Raw genomic sequence first — 20885 nt, 5'->3', positions numbered from 1 at the left:
TAAATTTACGACCCGATGGATGTAAAATTTATGATTTTTATGAAATATTTCAAGATTTTCGATATTGCAAAGTCCAAACTGAAAATTTAGAAATTTTCAAAATGACAATTTTGATTTAACAACGTCTTAATCAAGTTTTTGAAAACAAATCTCTTTTGAAAATAGTTCCATTCATGTATGGAATAAGCTGTGAAAATTTTAGAAATAAAGCTTAACTGAAACTGAAAATATTAAGCTTTAAAGATATTTTTCTCCTATATTTTGCAAAAAATTGACAGAATTTGCCGTTTTTGCTGATTCAGCGAAAAATTTTATGTATAATGTTAATTTTTTGTTATAAACTATTAACTCAAGGTGATAGGAATAGAATTCCAAGATTTTTTGCTTTTTCTCATATTTAGAATTTTCGGTTTTGTCAATGCTGATTCTAGGGCTCCAAAACACTGGTTGACCTTCAAGATGCTATATCTTTTACCCAGCCTCTAAAGTCACAGATGTATTTGCATTTTCTGAACGGCATTAGGTGTAGAAAGTTTCCTATACCCCGTTTTCATAACTTATTTTCAATATCCAAGGAGCTAGAGTGAGTTATATCCAATTTTTATCTAATTTTGGTGTTAAAATATTTCCTTTAGACGTAAAATATGTTATTTTGAATCTGTCTCAGACCAGCAAAAACATGCTCATTTTTAAGTATAACCATCATTCTTTCAAAATAAACAAAAATCGTTTAATTCTGATAAATCTACAAGTCAGAATCTTCATTTTAATGAAAACCTCCGTTTTGGGGGCCGTCTCCGTTTTGGGGGCCATATACTGTATAAACATTGAAGTATCATTCAACTATTGTTCAATTCCTCAGGGATTAGCAATCTGAAATATAAATGAATTTATTATTTTTCTTTTGGTACTTCATAGTCATGTGATATCAGGCTTTAAAAAGGGCAGCTGTAAGAAACCATTCACAGGTTGTTAGATCACTGATGCCCACCATCCCACCCACTTCAGAAGCCATTGTCTTATTGAAGTCTATGTGAGTTTAAAAATTAGAAAATAACAAAAACAAATTTGTAAGAAACTGTTTCCAATTTAAAACTTTGCTTCTCTAAAGTTGTAAAATAATCAATTTCGTAACATTTATCATAGATGACTTTCGGAGCTATTGATGTCAGTATGTTTTGAGGTCAAATTCGTCAATTTCTCATGATAAAATGGCAAGCAGCAAGCTTTGTAGACAAAAAAAGAGTAACTAAAGATATATGGTCTTTGCTTCTTACTGCTATTTTACCGTGTTCGTAATATCCTTAGGTTCGTCGTAGGTTAACCGCAAAACCTACGGGTCTATATTTTTATATTTCTTATAAAATTTTAATAGGGATGGATTGCTACGACATGGACTTCCTCCTCCATGTTGGTTCTCTTCAAAGCTAGCGACTCCAATGGAATCATTCACAGAATTCCCCAGGGATTTCCTATTACGTTCACTATTTTTTTAAAGCCCGCGCCACAATCAGTTATATGGCGTGAGATGGTAGATTTCGATCTGCCTAACCAGCGTGCAGTATGCACACAATTAGTTTTATGGCGTGAGATGGTAGGCAAGTCGATCTGCCTAACCAGCGTATAGAATGCAGTGCTGACGAGTCCAAATAAGGACACAATGCATATGCTGCTCTGTCACCTGATCTCCTGAAAGAAAATAGTTAGACAGAAATATAAATTTCTCGAAGTAAAATACTTCTTTTTCTTCTGTTGGTTCTGACAACAGAATTGTTTCCTGTCGCTTTTCTCTTAGCCTTAGATCATCTAAAAAGTCTAAACCTGACCCAATGAAATCCATCGATTGGCAACAGGTTTATTGCAACCATGACCTCCGAACTACTTACACTATTGAAGTGAAAAATAAATTTGATACTTTGGCTCAAGCAGACGACGACAATGAGAAAAGTTACCGAAATCTGATTAAAGCTAATAAAGAAGTTAGTCTTGCTCTTCTACCAAAGAAACAAAAAGTCAAAAAGAAATATCTCTTTGAAAACAACCTTGTTTCTGAAGCACGGAATGCACTTGTAGAGGCCAAACTAAAACATCAACGACGCCCTACAAGAAGAACATCAAAAATCCTCTCTGATGCTCAAAAAGCTCTGAATGATGCCTACCTTAACGCCGAATCAATGTATATCCAGTGTAAGATAAACTCAATTTCCAATCTTTATGTTAGCCATCAGCACTCGGCCGCTTGGAAAACGATCAATGATCTAACAGGTCGAAAAGACCACCCTTCTATTCAGCTCAAAGGTGGCTCACCAGATAAAAGAAGAAAAAACTGGCTCAACCAGTTTTTCAACCAATTTTAAATACTAATGCTCTCCCTTTAACTCAAATTTTTGATGAGCTTGACATCAACTTCTCCTCTTACAATTCATGAACTTTCAAATTGCGTTAAACTTTTTTCAAATAATAAATCTTCAGGCCTTGATGATATTCCAACTCTGCTTTGGAAAGATCCCGTCTTTATGGAAATGCTTCTCGTTTTTGTAATCACACATTTAAGTTTCTAACTCCCCCTTCTGCTTGGTTAACTGGCGGCATCATTCCTGTTCCAAAAAAGGGTGATTAGACCTTACCATCCAACTACAGAGGCATCACTCTTATGCCTATCGCCGCCAAAATCTTCAACAAACTTCTTTTACAACGTATCGTTCCAGTTCTTGATCCTCTTCTAAGAAAAAACCAAAATGGTTTTCGGAAGGGAAGAAGTACTCTTACACAGATCCTAGCCATCAGGCGTATTTTGGAAATGCGAAAACTTAACAAAGATGCTTTTATTTGCTTTGTTGACTTTAAAAAAGCCTTTGATTCCATATCTCGTGTAAAAATGTTTGAAATTCTTAAATTGTACGGCATTCCAGAGAAACTCATTTCAGCCATCAGGGCACTCTACGTGTCCACCAAAGCAAAGGTCATTACAGCTGACGGAGACACTGATATTTTTGACATTCATGCTGGAGTTCTACAAGGTGACACCTTTCTTTTTATCATTGTTTTAGATTATGTTTTAAGACTTTCTGTTGACTTATCTAATGACAAGGGAATCAAAATTAAAGTTCCCCTGCGCAAGCGTAACCGCGGCCTTTTTCTGACCGATCTTGACTTTGCTGACGATCTTGCCTTAGTTTCTGAGAGTATTCAAAATCTTGAAAGTCTTCTTCACTCACTTGAAACTTCGGCCAGTCAAGTCGGTCTTTATTGCAATGCTGGAAAAACTAAATTTATCAGCTCCTCTGGAAATGTTCTCCCTTTAACTTCCAAGAATGGTGTCAATATCAAACTTGTGAAGGATTTCAAATATCTTGGCTCTCGTATTAACAGCTCTGAAAACGATTTTAAAATTAGGAAAGGTCTAGCTTGGAAAGCTTGTAATAAGTTAAACAAGATATGGCACTTTAGTTTGTCTAACGCTCTTAAACTTCAAACTTTTAGAAGTCTTGTCGAGCCCATTCTTCTATATAGCTCGGAGACTTGGACCATGACAAAAACCATGCTGAAGAGCCTTGATGGCTGCTATACAAATCTTTTGAAAAGAGTCCGATGATGAAACAGCAAAAACAAAATTCACAAAAAAGGACATGGCCTAATTTACAACAAAAATCTAGAATGAATATTCACGTAAAACCTATCAGGTTCAGTTCAGGTTGGAATGGAAAAACGAAAGCATCCAACAAGGACCTTTTTTTAAATATCTGTTTCCCAGACATAGCCTTCCTGGAAAATTTGATCTGTTATGGCCGAATATTTCAAAAATCTTATTCCTAGAAATGAAGATCTGTTTCTCCACAAAACCTAAATTTTTAATCTCAAAGTATCTTTCCTAGAAAATTGATCTGTTTCCACAATTTTCAGAATTAAAATTTTGATCTGTTTTCCCAAATAGGATATCTGTTCCCCTCTCCTGGAAATTTTCATCTGTTTCCCTTTCTTTTTGTTATTGATATCTGTTTCCCCCATAAAGTTCAATCTGTTTCCAATGCAATATCATCTTTTTTGGAAACAGATCTGTTTCCCAATTTATTATGTCATTTTCTAGAAATATTGATCTGTTTCTCTCTGATGACGTCATCAGCTCTCAGCTGGAGCGGGGAAACAGATAGTTTTAAGGAAAAGGTCTTTCCTAGAAAATCGGATCTGTTTCCCCATTTTTCAAAAAAAAGCTCTCTCCTGGAAAAGGGAAACATATATTTCGGGGAAATGGGCTCGTTGGCTGCTTCTGGAAAAAGAAAATCTGATGATATGACATTAACATATACATTCAAGGAAGAAATTTTGGTGGAAAGAAAATTTGACAGATTCGGCCAAAATCCGCCAAATTAAGTTCAAGCCAAAATTTCTATTTTCTGCCTCGCCAAATTTAATTCATAGAACGTACTGCCAAATTTCAGGCTCCAAAATTGGGTTTTCAACGATTTTGCTATCATTTTTGACCCAAAATATCCTGCAACCACCAAATTGGCACAAAATCTTAGTCTAGCTACCAAGTTAAATTTCAAAGTAATCAACCATCACCACACACACAGACACAACTCTACATTTATATGATTTGGTTGTCGATTGATAAAAAACGGATTGACACTCTATTTAATCCATATGAAAAGTCCATGATCATATAAATTCCTACAAAAACAAACTTAGTTCCCTTTTTTGTTTGTCTTGAGATATTTATGTACATCTAACTAGCTATAAGAAACACTTTCTATGTAATTTGATTTAATCTATAGTTTTGACATTCCATACTCACTTTTATATATTGACTGGGATGCCCGAACACACGTCTTTTAATAGAAACAAACTATATACTAGCTATAGTAAGCACTAAAACTGCCACCGCTTACGCGTTTTTTTCAATAAGAATATTTTATAGGAATGTTCATGATGAAATGATCAACAAATTAAGAATAATGCTAAGAAAAACCCACCTTTATCGCTACTAAAAAACTCTTAGACCATGTTCAGACATTACGGTTCCGTTCCGTTCCGTTCCGTTCCGTTCCAAAACGGTTCCGAAACAAGTGTGTATTCGAAACGTCAAAAAAGAAGACGTTACAAAGCAAAACAGATCGAAAAGGTTTCGCTCCACTTTTTTCATCGGAACGGAAAATCTCTGTTTTCTTGCTCCGAAACGTTCCGAAACCAATATACACTCGATCCGTAACAAAAATCATAAAGGAGTGAAACGGAACAGTAACGTGTGAACATGAGTTCGATTAATTTATTTACTTGAACTTTAATCTTTCGATGGAGTTCAATTGTTCGATCGGTTCAACAAGTTCGATTGATCAGGTCTAGTCTAGTTTAACTAGTATCATTAGATTAACGATACCATCGATTGTGACCCAAGTACCCCTCCGGACACTCCCTTTCACCTTATTTAAAAACGAACAATTTCTTACTGAATTATTAAACAAAACATTAGATTTTATTTTAGCAATTGAGTTCATCTTTAGATTATTCGAGAATTAAAACCATTTTCATTTTCTAAATTTTATTCCACACCTCGGCCACCACCAAGGCCTTATCATAATACTTTTGCTATACAAAATTAATAACAAACGTCTGCCACGCATGCCAAAGCAGACGAGTTATTGACTATGAAATCAAACCGGGCATCAAACATTACGGAATATTATATCAACTGGGACAAAAAGTACTGACAACAAACGCGCAAGAATTCAAGATTCCTGTCCATTATCTGGCGTGTGGCTATTTTGCCTCGCTCGCTTACCATGAGACTCAGTGCGGAGTCAATAAGAAAATAAAGCTTCAATTACCAAAATTTACCAAGTTTTAACGCTTTGTGGACTTCAAAGCACCGAATCTTTTAGAAAAATAGACACAAAAATACTCAAAAAATGGCGAAAATAAGAACATGTTAAGAAATTTTCAGACTCAAAAAGGCTTTAAAAACTTTGGATGTTCTTACAAAAAAATATGTAGTTGTTTGCCCCTAAGAAAAATATGATCTTATCATACAATTTCTTGAAACATGATGAAAGCATCGCCTTTCATTTGTCAATTTAAGTACAATACACGCTTTTTTTATAAAAATATCTTCTATAAGAATATCAAGGTGAAAATTGGGCAAATCGCAAGAGTATCCTAAGAATACCCTCTAGGGTGAATTTCACAAAATTTTATAAGAATACAGTCATTTTGTATTTGGATAGCAGAAAAAACTGCTTCCTTTATAGAGATAAACTGAAACTTTGAGGAAGAAATGTAATTTTAACCCAAATTTCACTCAAAAGTTATCAATTTATCATTTCTTATGTTTGTAAAAAAGTCAAGTCTAAAAAAGTAAGAATACGTTAAGAATATCTCACCCTTTTTTGGCACTTTCTTAAGAATACTTAACCCTCATATCCAAAGCACATTATTCTTACAAAAAAAATCACGTATTATCTATTATGATATATGATAGTGTATTTTTTATAAAATCTTTATAAAAATCATTAAGACATACAACCAAACTGGCATTTTTTTCTCATTGATAAACAAATCATTTTTATAAATCAAAGTTTTTGTGAAGAGAAAACATGTTTCGAATTAGACTACAGTAATAAACTAATCGTTGAAAAAAGACCATGTACAAAAAATTCAAGCTCCAAATAAAAAGAATCGAAGATGTGAGATTGCGTGTCTTTTCTGAATTTCAACGCCTAGAAGCTTCTTCCCTCAAAAAACGTTGTTTAATTTTACAACCTTCTTTAGGTTTTTGAGAATCCATCCAACTTTTTTGACTAAAGTCTATTCACAATAAGTGTGCACTCTTTTTTCATTTATCTATAACTTTTAGAGGAATTCTTCAATCTTTATAAATTTGGTATCATTGGAAAGATATTAGTGAGTGGAACAATTTGAAATAAAAAAGTCTTTCAAAAAATTCTAAAAACGAAGATGAAAATGAAGAAGAAAAAAATGACGATCTTGTAGAAAGGTGCTATAACTATCATTTTCATTGAAGTGAATCCTTGATTATCGAGCGTCATCACTGTGAAAAAATTTCTCAAAAATAATCATTCAATCAAAAGATGTCAAACAAAGTTATAAGCTGATTGACGTCTAAAAACGCTGTTTTCTGCTGTTTTCTGGGGTCAATCACGAGACCCCCCAGCGGTTTGCGTGATGGCGTGATTGGGACTTTTTTCGTGCGTGATGGCGTGATTGGGACTTTTTTCGTGCGTGATGGCGTGATTAGAGATTCTTTTTGGCGTGATGGCGTGATCAAGATTTTGGCCTGATGCGTGATAGGGCAAAAATTTGAGGCGTGATGCGTGATTTGGGCTATTTTTCGCTATTTTTTGCGTGATGACAAATTTTAGCGATTTTCGTGATGCGTGATGGAGAAAATTTTTTTGCGTGATGGCGTGATTAGGGGTGCCGCTGGGGGGGGGGGACTCAATCACTTATTAATTTTGTATCATAACTTTATTATCTTAAAACTTGTGCCTCGTGCACACTCACAAAAGGTATGAAGAACTTTTTCCAAGGTTTTTTTTCTTACATACAGTGAAATCTGAAAGTTTTCACTTGTTGACTTTTTGACGAGTTATAGTTATTATAGTAATTATCAAACTCCATGTTGAACTAAGAATAGAATTTTCCAATTATAAATCAAACATATTTGTCGCTATAATCATATAAAAGCTTTTGATGAGTTATAAAAAAGATTAAAGAAATTAAAGATTTGATCAGTTAATTAACTAGCCTATTTTATTTGAAAGATAATTAAAATGCTCGTTAAGAGTACATTTTTGATCAACTCATTTTCATAAAGAAAATAAAGGTAGGATTAAATCAGTTGATTAATTATCCTTTGATATTGGAAACATAATTAGAATGATCTTTAAGAATACTTTTTTGAGCAAGTTTTTCTCATTAAGCTGGTTGAGTTTTTTCTTGTGGTGTGAGTCATTTATGATCGTCTACATTTGATTTGATATATTTTAATTGTGACATTTGTTATGATTGATTAACGTTTCTCAGATGGTTATATCCAAGTAAACTAGCTGCGCATCGTAAGTACGCGTTTTTACTAAACAAAACTATATTGGGGACTATATTGAAACGTAAGGTTTTTTTTGCCAAAATATTTTAAGAACAAGTTAAGGGGGTTCCCTACCGGAAATGCTGATTTCAAAGTTGACGCACCGAAATTTAACAAAGCTCGCCGTTAGTGATCAAAGTGACTTTGAATGACTTGGAATGACTTGGAATGACTGCTGATATGTTGAGCTTTTGGAACAAGGCAAAAAAAAATGAAGTTTTGAGCATACTTTGACCCTTTGTCAGCCAAAATGCAACAAAAAACTTTAAACGTGATTTTCTTCATTTTTTTTTGACACTCCCTGCAGAAGAATGGCCTTGAAGCATTCAAGCTTTTGACTTGAAATTTTGAGGGATTCTTTATATCCCCTATAATTTTCTATTAGAAATAAAAAGAGGTGACGTCTCTGTGAGCATTTGATTTTTTATTAATTTTGACTAATCAGTAATTGTGCACTAAAAATAGCATAGCTCAGCGAAAAACGACTCAATATCTTAGAAATTTATAGGACACATTGAGAATTTGGTCTACAACACTCATGAGAAATTTAAAATCGATCAGATAAAAATTGCGGCCTCTATTTTCTGTAGAGTGGAACCCTCTAAATGACTTATAAATCATGCTCAAAGTGAGCAAAATTTGAGAAATTGGAATTTCTTTTCGAAAATTCTCATTCGAAGTTTCATTTGACCAAAAATTAAGTTATTTGGACCAATAATGACCGTTTTATCGTTTTTAAATAGAGCTGTTATAAGGTTTTTATACACAAAAAGGCATTTTGCTCAGTTTGCGAAGCGCGAAAACTAAAAGTTTGCCCTTTAAACTTGATGTTTCCGTAATGTATATACAGTTGTCTAGCTGTGTCCAAAATTTCAAGGCGTTTAAGGACTCCTATCACCGTCCAGAATGAAGTAAATGTTGTATTTTCGCTTTTTTTCGTATTTTCTTCGATTTTGGAACTATATACACGGTTTGATGACTCCAAAACCGCGTCTTTACAGCATCTGATAATTTGATCCTGTAAACTAACAAAAACTTTGAAAAGAATCATCAAAAATTTAAAATCTGGAAATTGCTCATTTTATGATGACGTCATCGCAAAAAATCTCGAATCTTGATATTTCCCCACTTAAGGGGGCTCCCTACCGGAAATGCTGATTTCAAAGTTGACGTTGAACGACCACCCATAGGTTGACCTTTACTTTTGAAATTAAAGCAAATTTAACCACTTTGAATGACTTTGAACGACTTTGAATGACTTTGAATGACTTGAGCATATTTTGACCTTTTGTCAGGCAAAGTGCAAACAAAAAACTTTAAACGTGATTTTCTACTTTTTTCTTAGAAACTCTGCAGAAGATAGGCCCTGAAGCATTCAAGCTTTTGACTTGAAATTTTAGATTCTTTATATCCATAAAACGGAGATTCCCTATATTTTTCTATTAGAAATGAAAAAAGATGACGTCACTGTGAGCATTTGATTTTTTTTGGGGGGAATTCTTAATTTTACTTTAAGAAGCTTCTTTTGACCAAAAATTAAGTTATTTGGACTAATAATGGCTGTTTTAGCGTTTTTGGCGGGGAACCACCTGAAGAACATTTTAAGGCTTTTCGGACTCTCAAAAAGTAAAAAGTTTTAATATTGTTTTAAAAAACGTATTTTGTCACAATAATTTTATGAGAAAAGACTTCGTAAGAAAATTTCAAAACACGCTTTTTCTATATAAATAATTTCTATGAGAATGTCAGGATGACATTTGGAGTTAGAACAATAGGTCCATTGTTCAGAACAAGAGAACAATAAAAATAATACTCACCCTCATCCAAAGAAGACTATTGTTATAAAAAAGCCTTTATGATATTGACCATGACGGGGTTCACTTAAGGTGGTTCCCCACCAAAAACGCTAAAACGCTCAATATTTGTCTAAATAACTTCATTTTTGTTCAAATGAGAGTTCTCCACGTTTTTTGAAAAAAAATTATTTTTTTTAAATGTAGCCCATTTTGAGCATGATTTTATTAAGGATTTTTAGGGTTCCAGTCAGCAGAAAATAGAGGCCGCCATTTTAAACGAATCAACTTCAAATTTTGCATGTGCAGTTTATATACAAATTTCGATGTTCCCTATAATTTTCTAAGAATTTGAGTCATTTTTCGATCAGTTATAGCATTTTTACTTTACAATTACTGATTCGTGAAATTTAGAAAAAACTTCAAATGCTCAGTGTGACGTCACTTTTTGCTATTTTTCAAAGAAAATTATAGGGAACCTGTATAATTTGGGTGCAAACAATCCCTGAAAATTTCAAGTCAAAAGGTTGAATCGTTCAGGCTCTATTTTCTGCAGACTTTCTCAAAAAATTTGGAGAAAATCAAGTTTAAAGATTTTTTTTTACACTTTGGCTAAAAAAGGACTAAATTTGACCAAAAATGGTGCTTTTTTTGAGTGATTCTGAAAGTTTAATTTATCAACAGTCATAAAAAGTCTTCAAAGTCACTTTGATCACGAACGGCGAGCACTAACGGCGAGCCTTGTTTATTTCTAGTGTTTTTTTTTTCAAAATGGCGACCTCGTCAAATGCTCCTAGTCTACTTCACTGGACTCAGCGTATTAAAAACTTATCAAAAATCAAAGTTCAGTCAGAAGTAGACTCTAGTCTAATGTTCATTATGTTAGGAGCAGTTAAATCAATTTTACTTTAAGCGAGACCATTTTTCAAAGGTGTTTTAAACACATTATATTTTAACTACAACGATTTTTACAGCAATGAAAATATAATCATGGATTGAAACACAATAATCCCCGATCAAAAAGATATGCATGGTAATGGTATCTTTTCCTATACTTTTCTCGACTTTTAAATTCGACTTTACCTGCTCAGTTGCAAGCAGCAGCAAAAGGTCTTCATTGTATACTTCTATTATAAAGATTTATAAACCGTTTGGAAAAAGTGGATCTAGTGAAGATTATTTTCTGATGCAGGAAGGTCTCTCCCTTTTTTTAAAGCCTTTGCCAACAGCGTGTTTAAAACAGACTGACCTATATTAATCGATGGTTTTCAAGCTTATTTGGAAATGGGACATTCCACTAGGTGTTGCCTTTTGAGCACCCTCTAAAACTCATATGAAAAAGAGTAGAGTTGCAAATTGTTAAACTTTATAGTATTTTATTTTAATTTTTCAGGACTTTAATAACAAACAGACACTTCAAGTCCCGCTCTGAGGTGCGATGAACTGTACGATATCCAAACAATTTAAATAAGTTTGTAAGCTTGATTTCTACCTTCTTCCTAAAAGAGCACAACACAAAAATACAGCGTCGCCAACACAAATTAAAATCCAGTCTGTTTCTTATCGGGAATGCCCAGCACTGAAATATGTCGTTCTTTGACGTTCTTTTTATCATTTGTCGTTCTTTTTGTCATTTTTAGTAGTTATTTATCGTTCTTTTTAGATGGTCAGGAAATTAATTTGAACAGTCTCTTAAAACACTAAATTATTTCGTCTTAATTCGTCTTTTTCACACAAAGGATGTCAACATACAAATCAATCAACCAAGTGATACAAGAAGTCCAACATTGGCTTCGATTGGCTGTCTTCGAACATGAACCTCTCAAAGAATCAGTCTTGTACGTGCTACATAACAAAGGGAAAGATTCATCTTATATAGGTTTGCCTAGCAACCCAACAGACCTCTACAATGAGTTATCTACAAAACATCGAAGAAAAATTGCAGATTTGGTCAAGAAAGGAGTCCTCAATAAAGACCAGCACGAACTGCTGTTACCAACAGATGGCAGTAACAAAACATTCTCTGATAAATTCGATATCACCCTTATCGTACTCGCAATCCGGAGTTTTACTACATTGCCATCGCCAAAGGGTGGTTGGAGTATGACTCCCACCCCAACAGATATCACACCAACCGCAAATACAATCCGTGCTAGAGATTGGAGGAACTTTTTAAATCATACGAATCCCGAAAAAGTTGATTTGGCTCTTTTCAATCAAAAATGGAATGAAGGTGTTCAGATTGTCCAGCAGATTGGATACGCACCACCAGATCTGAACACTTTGAGAACAATCTCATTGGATCCTAAACATGATCTTGTTTTGAAATCATTACACTCTTTAATCAATAACGTCGTCTTATCACAACAGAAAAATCAAAGTGATATCACAGCTCTTCAAAAGGAGGTTAGTGACCATGCAGCTGCCAATAATTTGATGAAGAGCGAAATTAACAAAAATGTGGCAGATGTAGAGATGCTGAATAAACGTTTTGAAGATCAGAAGGAGGATATTGCAAAATGCCTAGAAGAGCAGTCGACCAAACGGTTGGAAGATCAGGTGAAGATCACAAAACGTTTGGAATTGGAGTCAACTAAACGGTTGGAAGATCAGAAAGAGATCACAAAACGTTTGGAAGAGGAGTCAACCAAACGATTGGAAGATCAGAAAGAGATCACAAAACGTTTGGAAGAGGAGTCAACCAAACGGTTGGAAGATCAGAAAGAGATCACAAAACGTTTGGAAGATCAAGCAGAACTTGCTACATCAGACAATCAGAAACTACAACTATTGGACGATCGTACAGAACTATTGGTTGACCAAATACAAACAATCACTAGGAAAGTCGACCTTCTAAACGACCTCAAGAATGAAGAACAGAAAATCCAAAGCAACGATTTATCGGGTAAGAAGACCATATTGATTCATCACCTCTGAATATAGTTTCAAATAAAATGCTGATTTCTTTATAAATTATTTTTGTATCTGAAAACATTAACTTAGATTTCATTATTCATGAGTTTTTCCTTTTCATATCAGATTTTAAACGAAACTGCTGCAAAGAAGTGTTGACATATGTTACAGAAAATATTGGAGAAAACTGGTTCCAGCTTTTAACTCTTCTACCTAAACGTCATGGGCTGCCCTTTGTTACTCCACAAGACACCAATGACAATAGTCCTTCGCAGCAATTGATGGATTATTTTAAAAGTCTAGCTTTTCAAATCAAATGGCAGGATTTGAAAAATGCATTAGAAGCATTGGATTTGGGCAAAATGGTTGATTATATTGAACAAAACACACTCATCACACAAGGTAAACACTTTTTTTTGACACTTTAATTTCATCCGACACTGGGGAGAGCCCAGACAGGTTTGTGAAGCTTACAGATGAGCATTTTTTCTTTTAATTTATTTCTCATTGTAGTAACTTTAGAGAAGGTCTTGATTGCTTCACGCATTCCACGCATACAGACCTAGAGGCGATTGGGAAGCAGAACTACTTCCCCAGGAAAATCCGTGTGTAAAAGATAATGATATGTTCTGTGATCGGGATATCGGGATAATTTTGTTATTCAAAATGGCAGTGTTTTTGCTCTCAGTTTTCTCATTTGATTTACAAAACTTTAAAAGAGACTCAGTTAATTAAAAGTTATGTTTAAGACAGCTAAAAGAAATGTCAAAATTAAAAAATATCAAAATTTAAAGTGATAACCATACCAGATAAAAATGAAATTCCCTCAAAAGATTCCTTCTATAGTCCTTAGCAGAACCTCCAAATTTTACTGCAATCTCGAACAAAAGGTTGTAGCCTTTTTTAAAAATGTATGACGAACAATTTCAAAATAACCTATGAAAACGCTTCAATGCCAAATCCACTCGAGATTGAAGAAAATGAAACTTTGCAAATTCTTCAGGCTATTTTTTTGTCTGAGATTGAAGATTGAAAGTTCAATGAGTTTTGCTCTTCAACTTTTTCGAGAATACATCTAATTAGACCATATTTGAGACGGTTTAATCAGCTATAGATAACTTTCCAGAGCTCCTGGGTGGCTGCAGTTCACCCATTTTCAGTCATTTGTGGAAGTTACAAGAACTAAAGTCATAAGGACTGCTAGCATGCCTGTGGGTGTCTTCTGCCAAATAACCACTTTTGGTTCATTTGGAGAGTTCCTCAAGTGTCAAAAAGGCTTTTATTGAGGAATTTTTGAAAAGCTTAGGGACCATTTGTGCGACATTGTGGCTACCTGTTTTTCAAAGTCAAGATATTTAGGTTTGTAAATTTTAGTTTCTACTAGCAGGCACGACGCAACGGGTACGGCAGTTACAACGGCCGCTCTAACAGATTTTCACAAAAAAACCGAAATTTTACTCTTCGTTGGTAAAATCACTATAAAATCGCTTAAATTTCCTCATTATATATTATTTACCGTACCAGATATATAAAAGCTTCGGTCATGCCTGGCTAGGAAACAATAGAATATCAACGTAAGGTACGTGCGAGGTACGACAGTCTGATATTTATTCTGAGTCATATCTTCTTCAGAATGTTTGTTCTTAGAAATATTTGGTGGTTTTACTAATAAGGACCATAGAAAGAATCTTCGAGTTAAGTTTTACTTTTCATCTTGTAATTCCTTTAAATATTTAAAAAAGTGGCTTTTAACACTAGTCGCGTGCGTTTAACAATAGACGCGACTAAGAAAAATTCATTCGAGCGAGTACACTCATTAAACGCGTGTGTTTAGTGTTTAACGTACTTGTTTAGTGTTAAACGCCCGTACTAAGTAAAAAAATGTTAAACGCATGTATCAAAAAGTGCGACTAAGGTTCAAAGACACTGCAATGTAAACAATATTCAGAAGCAGCCGACGGAGAGATCTTTTTGTGTTTATATTCTTCTGCTTTTCAATTTTTTATACAAATGATGTGTTCTGATTTTCTAGGAAACCTTTATCGTACTATTTGTCTCCCTAAACTTGTCACTATTTTATTGTTTGGTGTGTTCTAAAATCTAGGAAAAACAGTTTGCCAAGATAAACTTATAAGACATTTTTTTTCTCCAATTTCTAGGGTTACTAGGCAACAAGATCTCCTTAAATGATGTATTCTGAAGCTTTCAAGGGTTGCTAGACTACTAGAACACGTTAGACGACCTTGATTATTATACCCCTCGTCTTGTCAGAACACATTATTTCTAGCTGATTAATTTTTGAAGATCTGATCAGAACAGATCAAAATTTCTAGCTGGAGTATGCTCTCAAAACACATCAGAAAAAAAGGTGGCCTCACCGGCTGCTTTCGAATAAGAATTCTTTTCAATTCTTTTGTAGTTTTTAGTTTTTACTTTCGATTTCGTTTCACTTTTTCCAAGGCCAAGGTAAACGATTCCAACATTCCATCCAACATGCTATTTTCTCTCTGTTGGACGGAATGTTGGAATCGTTTACTCGAATGTAAAAATCGGAAAGGAAGAAAAAATTATGTTGGAAGAAGGAAAAAAGTGTTGGATGGGAGTTTGATCGCCATCAAACATTTTGTCCAACATTTACTTCTTTTTTTCGTGTTGGATCATGTTGGATTCGTTTACTCAGCTCACATCCAACATTTGAAAGGGAATGACGTCATTAGAAATAGAATCGAATGTTTTTTTGTCAAAAATTCGAAAAATCTCGTAACAAATTTAAAATGGTAGAGAAGCTACTAGCTCGAATGTTTTTTGTTCGGAAAATAAACCAAGGGGGGGCACTGAAATTAAGCGATCTATCGTAGAGGTGTGACCCTTTAAAGGTACGTTTTTCAGGCTTCCCAAAATGCACTGTATATGTGTAAAAAATGAGAACATAGTTTTTGTTGCAAAATTTTAGAAAATTTGAAAATTTTTTTGCTTTGAAATAGATATAAATAAATTTAAAGAAATTGCACCATAAGAGTAGATTTTTCGCCAGAATTTTCTCTGCGTTTTAAAATTCCAATTGTTAGACTATAATTTTTGTCCGCATGAACAGCAGTAGTGGCACTGGTTACACTGGTAATCGTCAGCCGTGCAAAATTACTCGAATCTGATTGGTTTAGAGGAGTGCAATTAATCGTTAATTGCACTATTACCACTTTTTGCACTCTTCGGCGGGGGGACACTTTTGTCCCCTATTCTTTTCTCTCCCAAGTCCTGTGTCAGAGACTTTTTTTTACTATGTAATAAAAAACAAAAACATTTTTTTTCTTCAATATGAAAAAGAACAAAGAAATTTTACGTTACAATAGCTTCTTTTAATTGAAAACAAAGAAAAATTACACTGCAATGTTTTCTTTTTAAACAAAAGAAAAAAAGGAGGTTTTCGAATGTTTACAAAACAAAACAAAAAAACTATGATTTACTAATGATTATTTACTGACGATTACCTCGGAATCGTATGTTTTGTCGTGCAATTAACGATTAATCACTCGTAACAAAGGAGAAAATACCTATTTTCTCCTTTGTTACTCGTGATTAATCGTTAATTGCACTCCAAACCATACGATTACTAGTACGTATAAAAAAATTCTCGCCATTTCTAATTTGAAAAGAATGAATTAAAAAAAGAATGAATGAACACCCATGTTGGATGAAAATTATGTTGGACATTGCGACGAAACGATTTTAAGGAGATCCAACACCTTTCCAAAATTCATCCAACATTCGTCCAACATTTCAATTTCAATGTTGGATGAAATGTTGGAATCGTTTACCTCGACCTCAGCCTTCTCCCAGTGAATACATAGATGATCTGAAAGTTAAACGCATGCGACTAAAATTGAACGCGCGTGACTACTGTTAAACGCCAATTTTTTAATACGTGAGTACAAAGCTTTAAAGTCAAAAAAGAGTGATGAAAGATTTGTTCAATTAATTTTTTTCCTCTTTTTCTTTTCTTTTCTTTTATGTAAACGGATTTTTTTACGATGTAACTAACAGTTGAGAACTATTGCAAATTAGGCTACGTTCGCCGATTCTGGCCTAACTTGGATACAGTGGCCTAACTAAGCCAGAAATTGTAGCCTAATTAGGCTGGAAGGAAAAAATCCAATTTTTGACTTAGATTTCAAAATATGCGTCAACATTTAGCAAAAAATGTCGAATTCTAATTAATTCATAGAAGTTCATTTTTCAGACAAAAAAAGTTGGTGTGCTGCATGTAGAACTTAAATCGGATTAGTTTGGCAATCATGGCCAAATTAAGCTTCTTTTAGAAAAATCATCGCAACTTTATACTCAGCTCTAAGAAGAGAAAAGTTTTTCGCTTAAAATTCTCTTCTTAGTCCAAGTCCATGTAGTAATATTGACGAGGATTTAACTTGTCCTCAACATACATCCAAATTTAAGTCATTAATATCCTAACTAGGATACAAATTCTGGCCTAATTAGGCAAAATGGTAGTTTGGCCATCATAGGCTAATTTGCAATAAATCTTGACTGATTATCTATTCCATTGAGTATTAACCCTTCAAACATCTTCTGGGGGGGCATGAATTGGCATATTTAGTGAATATTTTGACATCATTGATGACGTCATCATTATTTCAAAATACCAAAATTAGGACCTCTCTAACTTTTTTCACCTGTCGGTATCGTGTATTTTACAGACCGGCCTGAAATTACCCTTTTTGCTTAATCAACCCTGTAGGATACTGTATCTTGAAATTCGAAAGATGCTATTTGACAAGTGTTAGGTATTGATAATACAATATTGAAGCCAATTTTTCAGCAAAACTGGATAAGTGGTTATGCTGAATGTGAGTATTTCGAGTAAAATTTGGACGGGTCTGTAAAATACCAACAGCTGAAATTGAAATTTGGTATACTGTCTCAAATTTTCCGTACCTATCACTTGTGAAAATTCAAAAAGTTTCAAGTCGATCCCACAACATGATTCCCCTAGTACCCGTGGGGGGGGGGGCAGCTGGGCAAAAGGACCGACGGGTATGTGCGGGTCCTAAGGGTACCTTTCTACAAGAAGTTGATTTTCTTCTTCTTCTTCGTTTTTCATCTTGGTTTTTTCATTTTCTAAATTACTTTCTTTTTTGATAATAATTCCATTCTGGATTATCTTTTTAACAAGCACAAAACCACTATTTAATTCGAATTCATTTAAAAGTTATAGCCTTTTTTGTCACCACTGCAAATTATATTGAGACGGGCTTTAGTTGTACATTCATTTTTAACGCAACCGATATATTTGACGCAAAAATTTTAATCTGAGAGTGAAGAAAATTGAAATGCCAAACTTATATTTATTATAGGTCTACAACTAGCATCCAATAAGCTTCGCCAACGCTATGTGGATGATCTGATCCATTGGTTCCTTGATCAACCTCTCTCAACAACAAATGTTGGAAACAAATCTTTATCAAGAGAAGAAGCTTACATCGACCTTGCCGTTATCTCCAGTGCTTCAGTGGATCGAGAATGGAGTAATTCAGATCGTCAAACCTTAATGGAGCAGAGGTATTTGGAATTCGAGAGTATCGAAATGCAGGATATTGTGAAAGATACTGACCAGTTAGTGGTAGTAAGGGGCGTGGCAGGTGTGGGTAAGTCAAGCTATATTCAAATGCTAGCACTGAAATGGGCTAAACGCGAGATTATGAACACTCTCAGCAACAAGATTGACTTTCTTTTCACCTTCACATGCCGAGAAATCAACACTTTGCCAGATTTAAGCGGTATCGAGGATCTACTGCAAAAAACATACCCGAAAATCTTCAAGTATGTAACCTTATCAGATCTTCAAATGCTCACAAACCGTATACTTATAGTAGTAGACGGTTTGGATGAACTTAGTGGAATGTACCAAGAAAACCCAACCAATCAAATGAGCAACAATGCGCAGGTGACAATGCAAATCATAGATACTAAAAATATTGATTTAAAAGGACATAAAACCATAGCTTGCGGTCGTCCTAATGCATGTGAAAAAGTCCAAAAAGCGTTTTCAAAAACACAACATACTAAGAGAGTTGAAGTATGCGGTTTTCGCAATGCAATGATTAAAACTTATGTTCAGTCATTCTTTAAAAACGATACTGAGAGATTAGAGAAAGTATTGGAGGTCATCAAAAGATCTGGCAACCTTCAAGCAATGGCGAGCGTCCCCATCTTTTTATGGGTTATATGCTCAATCTACGCGGAAGATTGTGATATCGAAATTCACAGCGTCACTGAACTCTACGTTTACGGTCTGTTAGTTTTCCTTAAAAATCATCTCAAAGGTTGCATGGATATCAAAAATAAAACTTTACAAGACATTGCTAACTCTCCTACCATTGGGGAAATCGTATACTCCCTTGCCAAACTATCCACCAAAACCTACATGAAGCACCAGGTCATCTTCACACAAGATGATATGGAATCTCTTAATTGCACAATCCAAATGCAGCAGACCGGATTTATCACAAAATTATCGACAGGAAATATTTACAAAGAATGGTACCAATTTAAACACTTGTCTTTTCAAGAATTTCTGTCTGCCTTATACTTGTGCCTTTCCAAAGGAAATACCGTTTTCAACCAAAAACGTGAACTGTCAAGTTGCAAACAAAGTATCATAGGAATTCACTATCTCTCAACAGATGGACAGAACACAGTGTTCAACGATCTCTACAAAAACCTCCAAGAAATTCATAAACGTAACTCTTCATTTATAGACACTCTGAAAGCTCCTTTGATTTCTTTATCGTACAAAAGCTATCTGAAGGACACATTGAAATGGAGTAAGAATCTATCACAACTGATTGAAGATAACTATTTTTACATTGGCTTAACAAACAGAGACTTTTTAAATGGATTTAGAGAAAGTGGATTTTCGTTATCCAAAAATCAAATTAAAAAATTTCGGTATGTCTCAAGCGCAATGATCATGATGTCTCATAATCTGAGGCACCATCAAGAGACCATTTTACAATTACTAGACTTACTGAACATAACAAAGATTGATAGTTATATAGTGGATTATAACGCAACTGAGGAGATGTTTACAACGACCTTTTACAAATTCGTTAATATGATTATGAAGGATATACCTGATGCTGAGTTACAATTAGACAGCACGGGACCAACCTTATCACACATCTACCTGAAACGTACCCATGGTTACACAATAAGGTTATCTTCTCATGGAAGAATTTCACTCCCAGTTCAGTTTCTTGATTATTTCAAGATATTTGTTTTCTGTGAATCATTTGGCGATGAAGAATGCATTATCAGTATCGCAAAGTATGTTTTGAAGAACAAACATCGTGGAAAGTCTATTTCCTTTGATAATGATGAAGTAGCTTCCAGTTTCATACCCATATTGAAAAACAATTTGACTGGAGACTGGACAGAGTGTTTACGTGATGATTTGATTGAGAAGTACCAAAGATTTTTATAAAATAAAATGATTTTTTTTTTTTTACATATTATTTACGATAAGAAATGAAAAATATTTCCTCAACAATAGGTTTAAAAAGTTAATTTGATAAAAAAAGAATTATTTTGCTTGGTTAAGCCTGAAATGAATATTTCACTCCAGAACATGCTATTACGATTTGTCGGGAGTGATCACTGTCAAAAATGACTTTTTACCTTAAAGGTTTTGTTTTTAAATAAGAGTGATATCGTTTGCTTACTCATCAATTTTAAATTACAAGCTTTTTCACATTTGATTGAAACGGATGTGGAGCAAAATTGGTCAGAAAGAGGAAAAGAAAAACACTTTTTTGTTTATATCAGCATAATATAACAATAGACAGACACTGTCCTGATATGAAATATTTGTCTGATATAAAATGAGAGCACTTATGTAAATATAAAACCTTTAAAACTTTATTTTCATTACATCTTCAGTAAGACCATATTTTTGTATTTTAAGAACGTTTATTAGAATTCATACATTAAAATTTAAATCATACCTTTCGTTTGTGAGGTCTGCAGCAAATGTTCCAAGGTCCTCCAGTGAATAATTTCATATTTTT

The 20885-nt window shown here is 34.1% G+C and overlaps 1 protein-coding gene across 1 annotated transcript; it reads left to right on the top strand.

Moving 5' to 3' along the window:
- Positions 1–7968: 7968 nt before the first annotated feature.
- LOC136811777 (uncharacterized) lies at positions 7969–20554 on the top strand. Its single transcript, XM_067068409.1, has 6 exons — positions 7969–8072; positions 10869–10927; positions 11288–11369; positions 11634–12799; positions 12934–13209; positions 18174–20554. Exons 4-6 carry the CDS (start codon positions 11635–11637, stop codon positions 20300–20302), a joined length of 3570 nt encoding a protein of 1189 aa, XP_066924510.1. The 5' UTR covers positions 7969–8072; positions 10869–10927; positions 11288–11369; position 11634; the 3' UTR covers positions 20303–20554.
- The last annotated feature ends 331 nt before the right edge of the window (positions 20555–20885 follow it).

This window comes from Clytia hemisphaerica, unplaced genomic scaffold (genome assembly GCF_902728285.1).
Source record: "Clytia hemisphaerica strain Z4C2 unplaced genomic scaffold, Clytia hemisphaerica genome assembly, whole genome shotgun sequence".
Classification (NCBI taxonomy): Eukaryota; Metazoa; Cnidaria; class Hydrozoa; order Leptothecata; family Clytiidae; genus Clytia; species Clytia hemisphaerica.
This window is presented reverse-complemented; position numbering and strand designations above follow the sequence as displayed.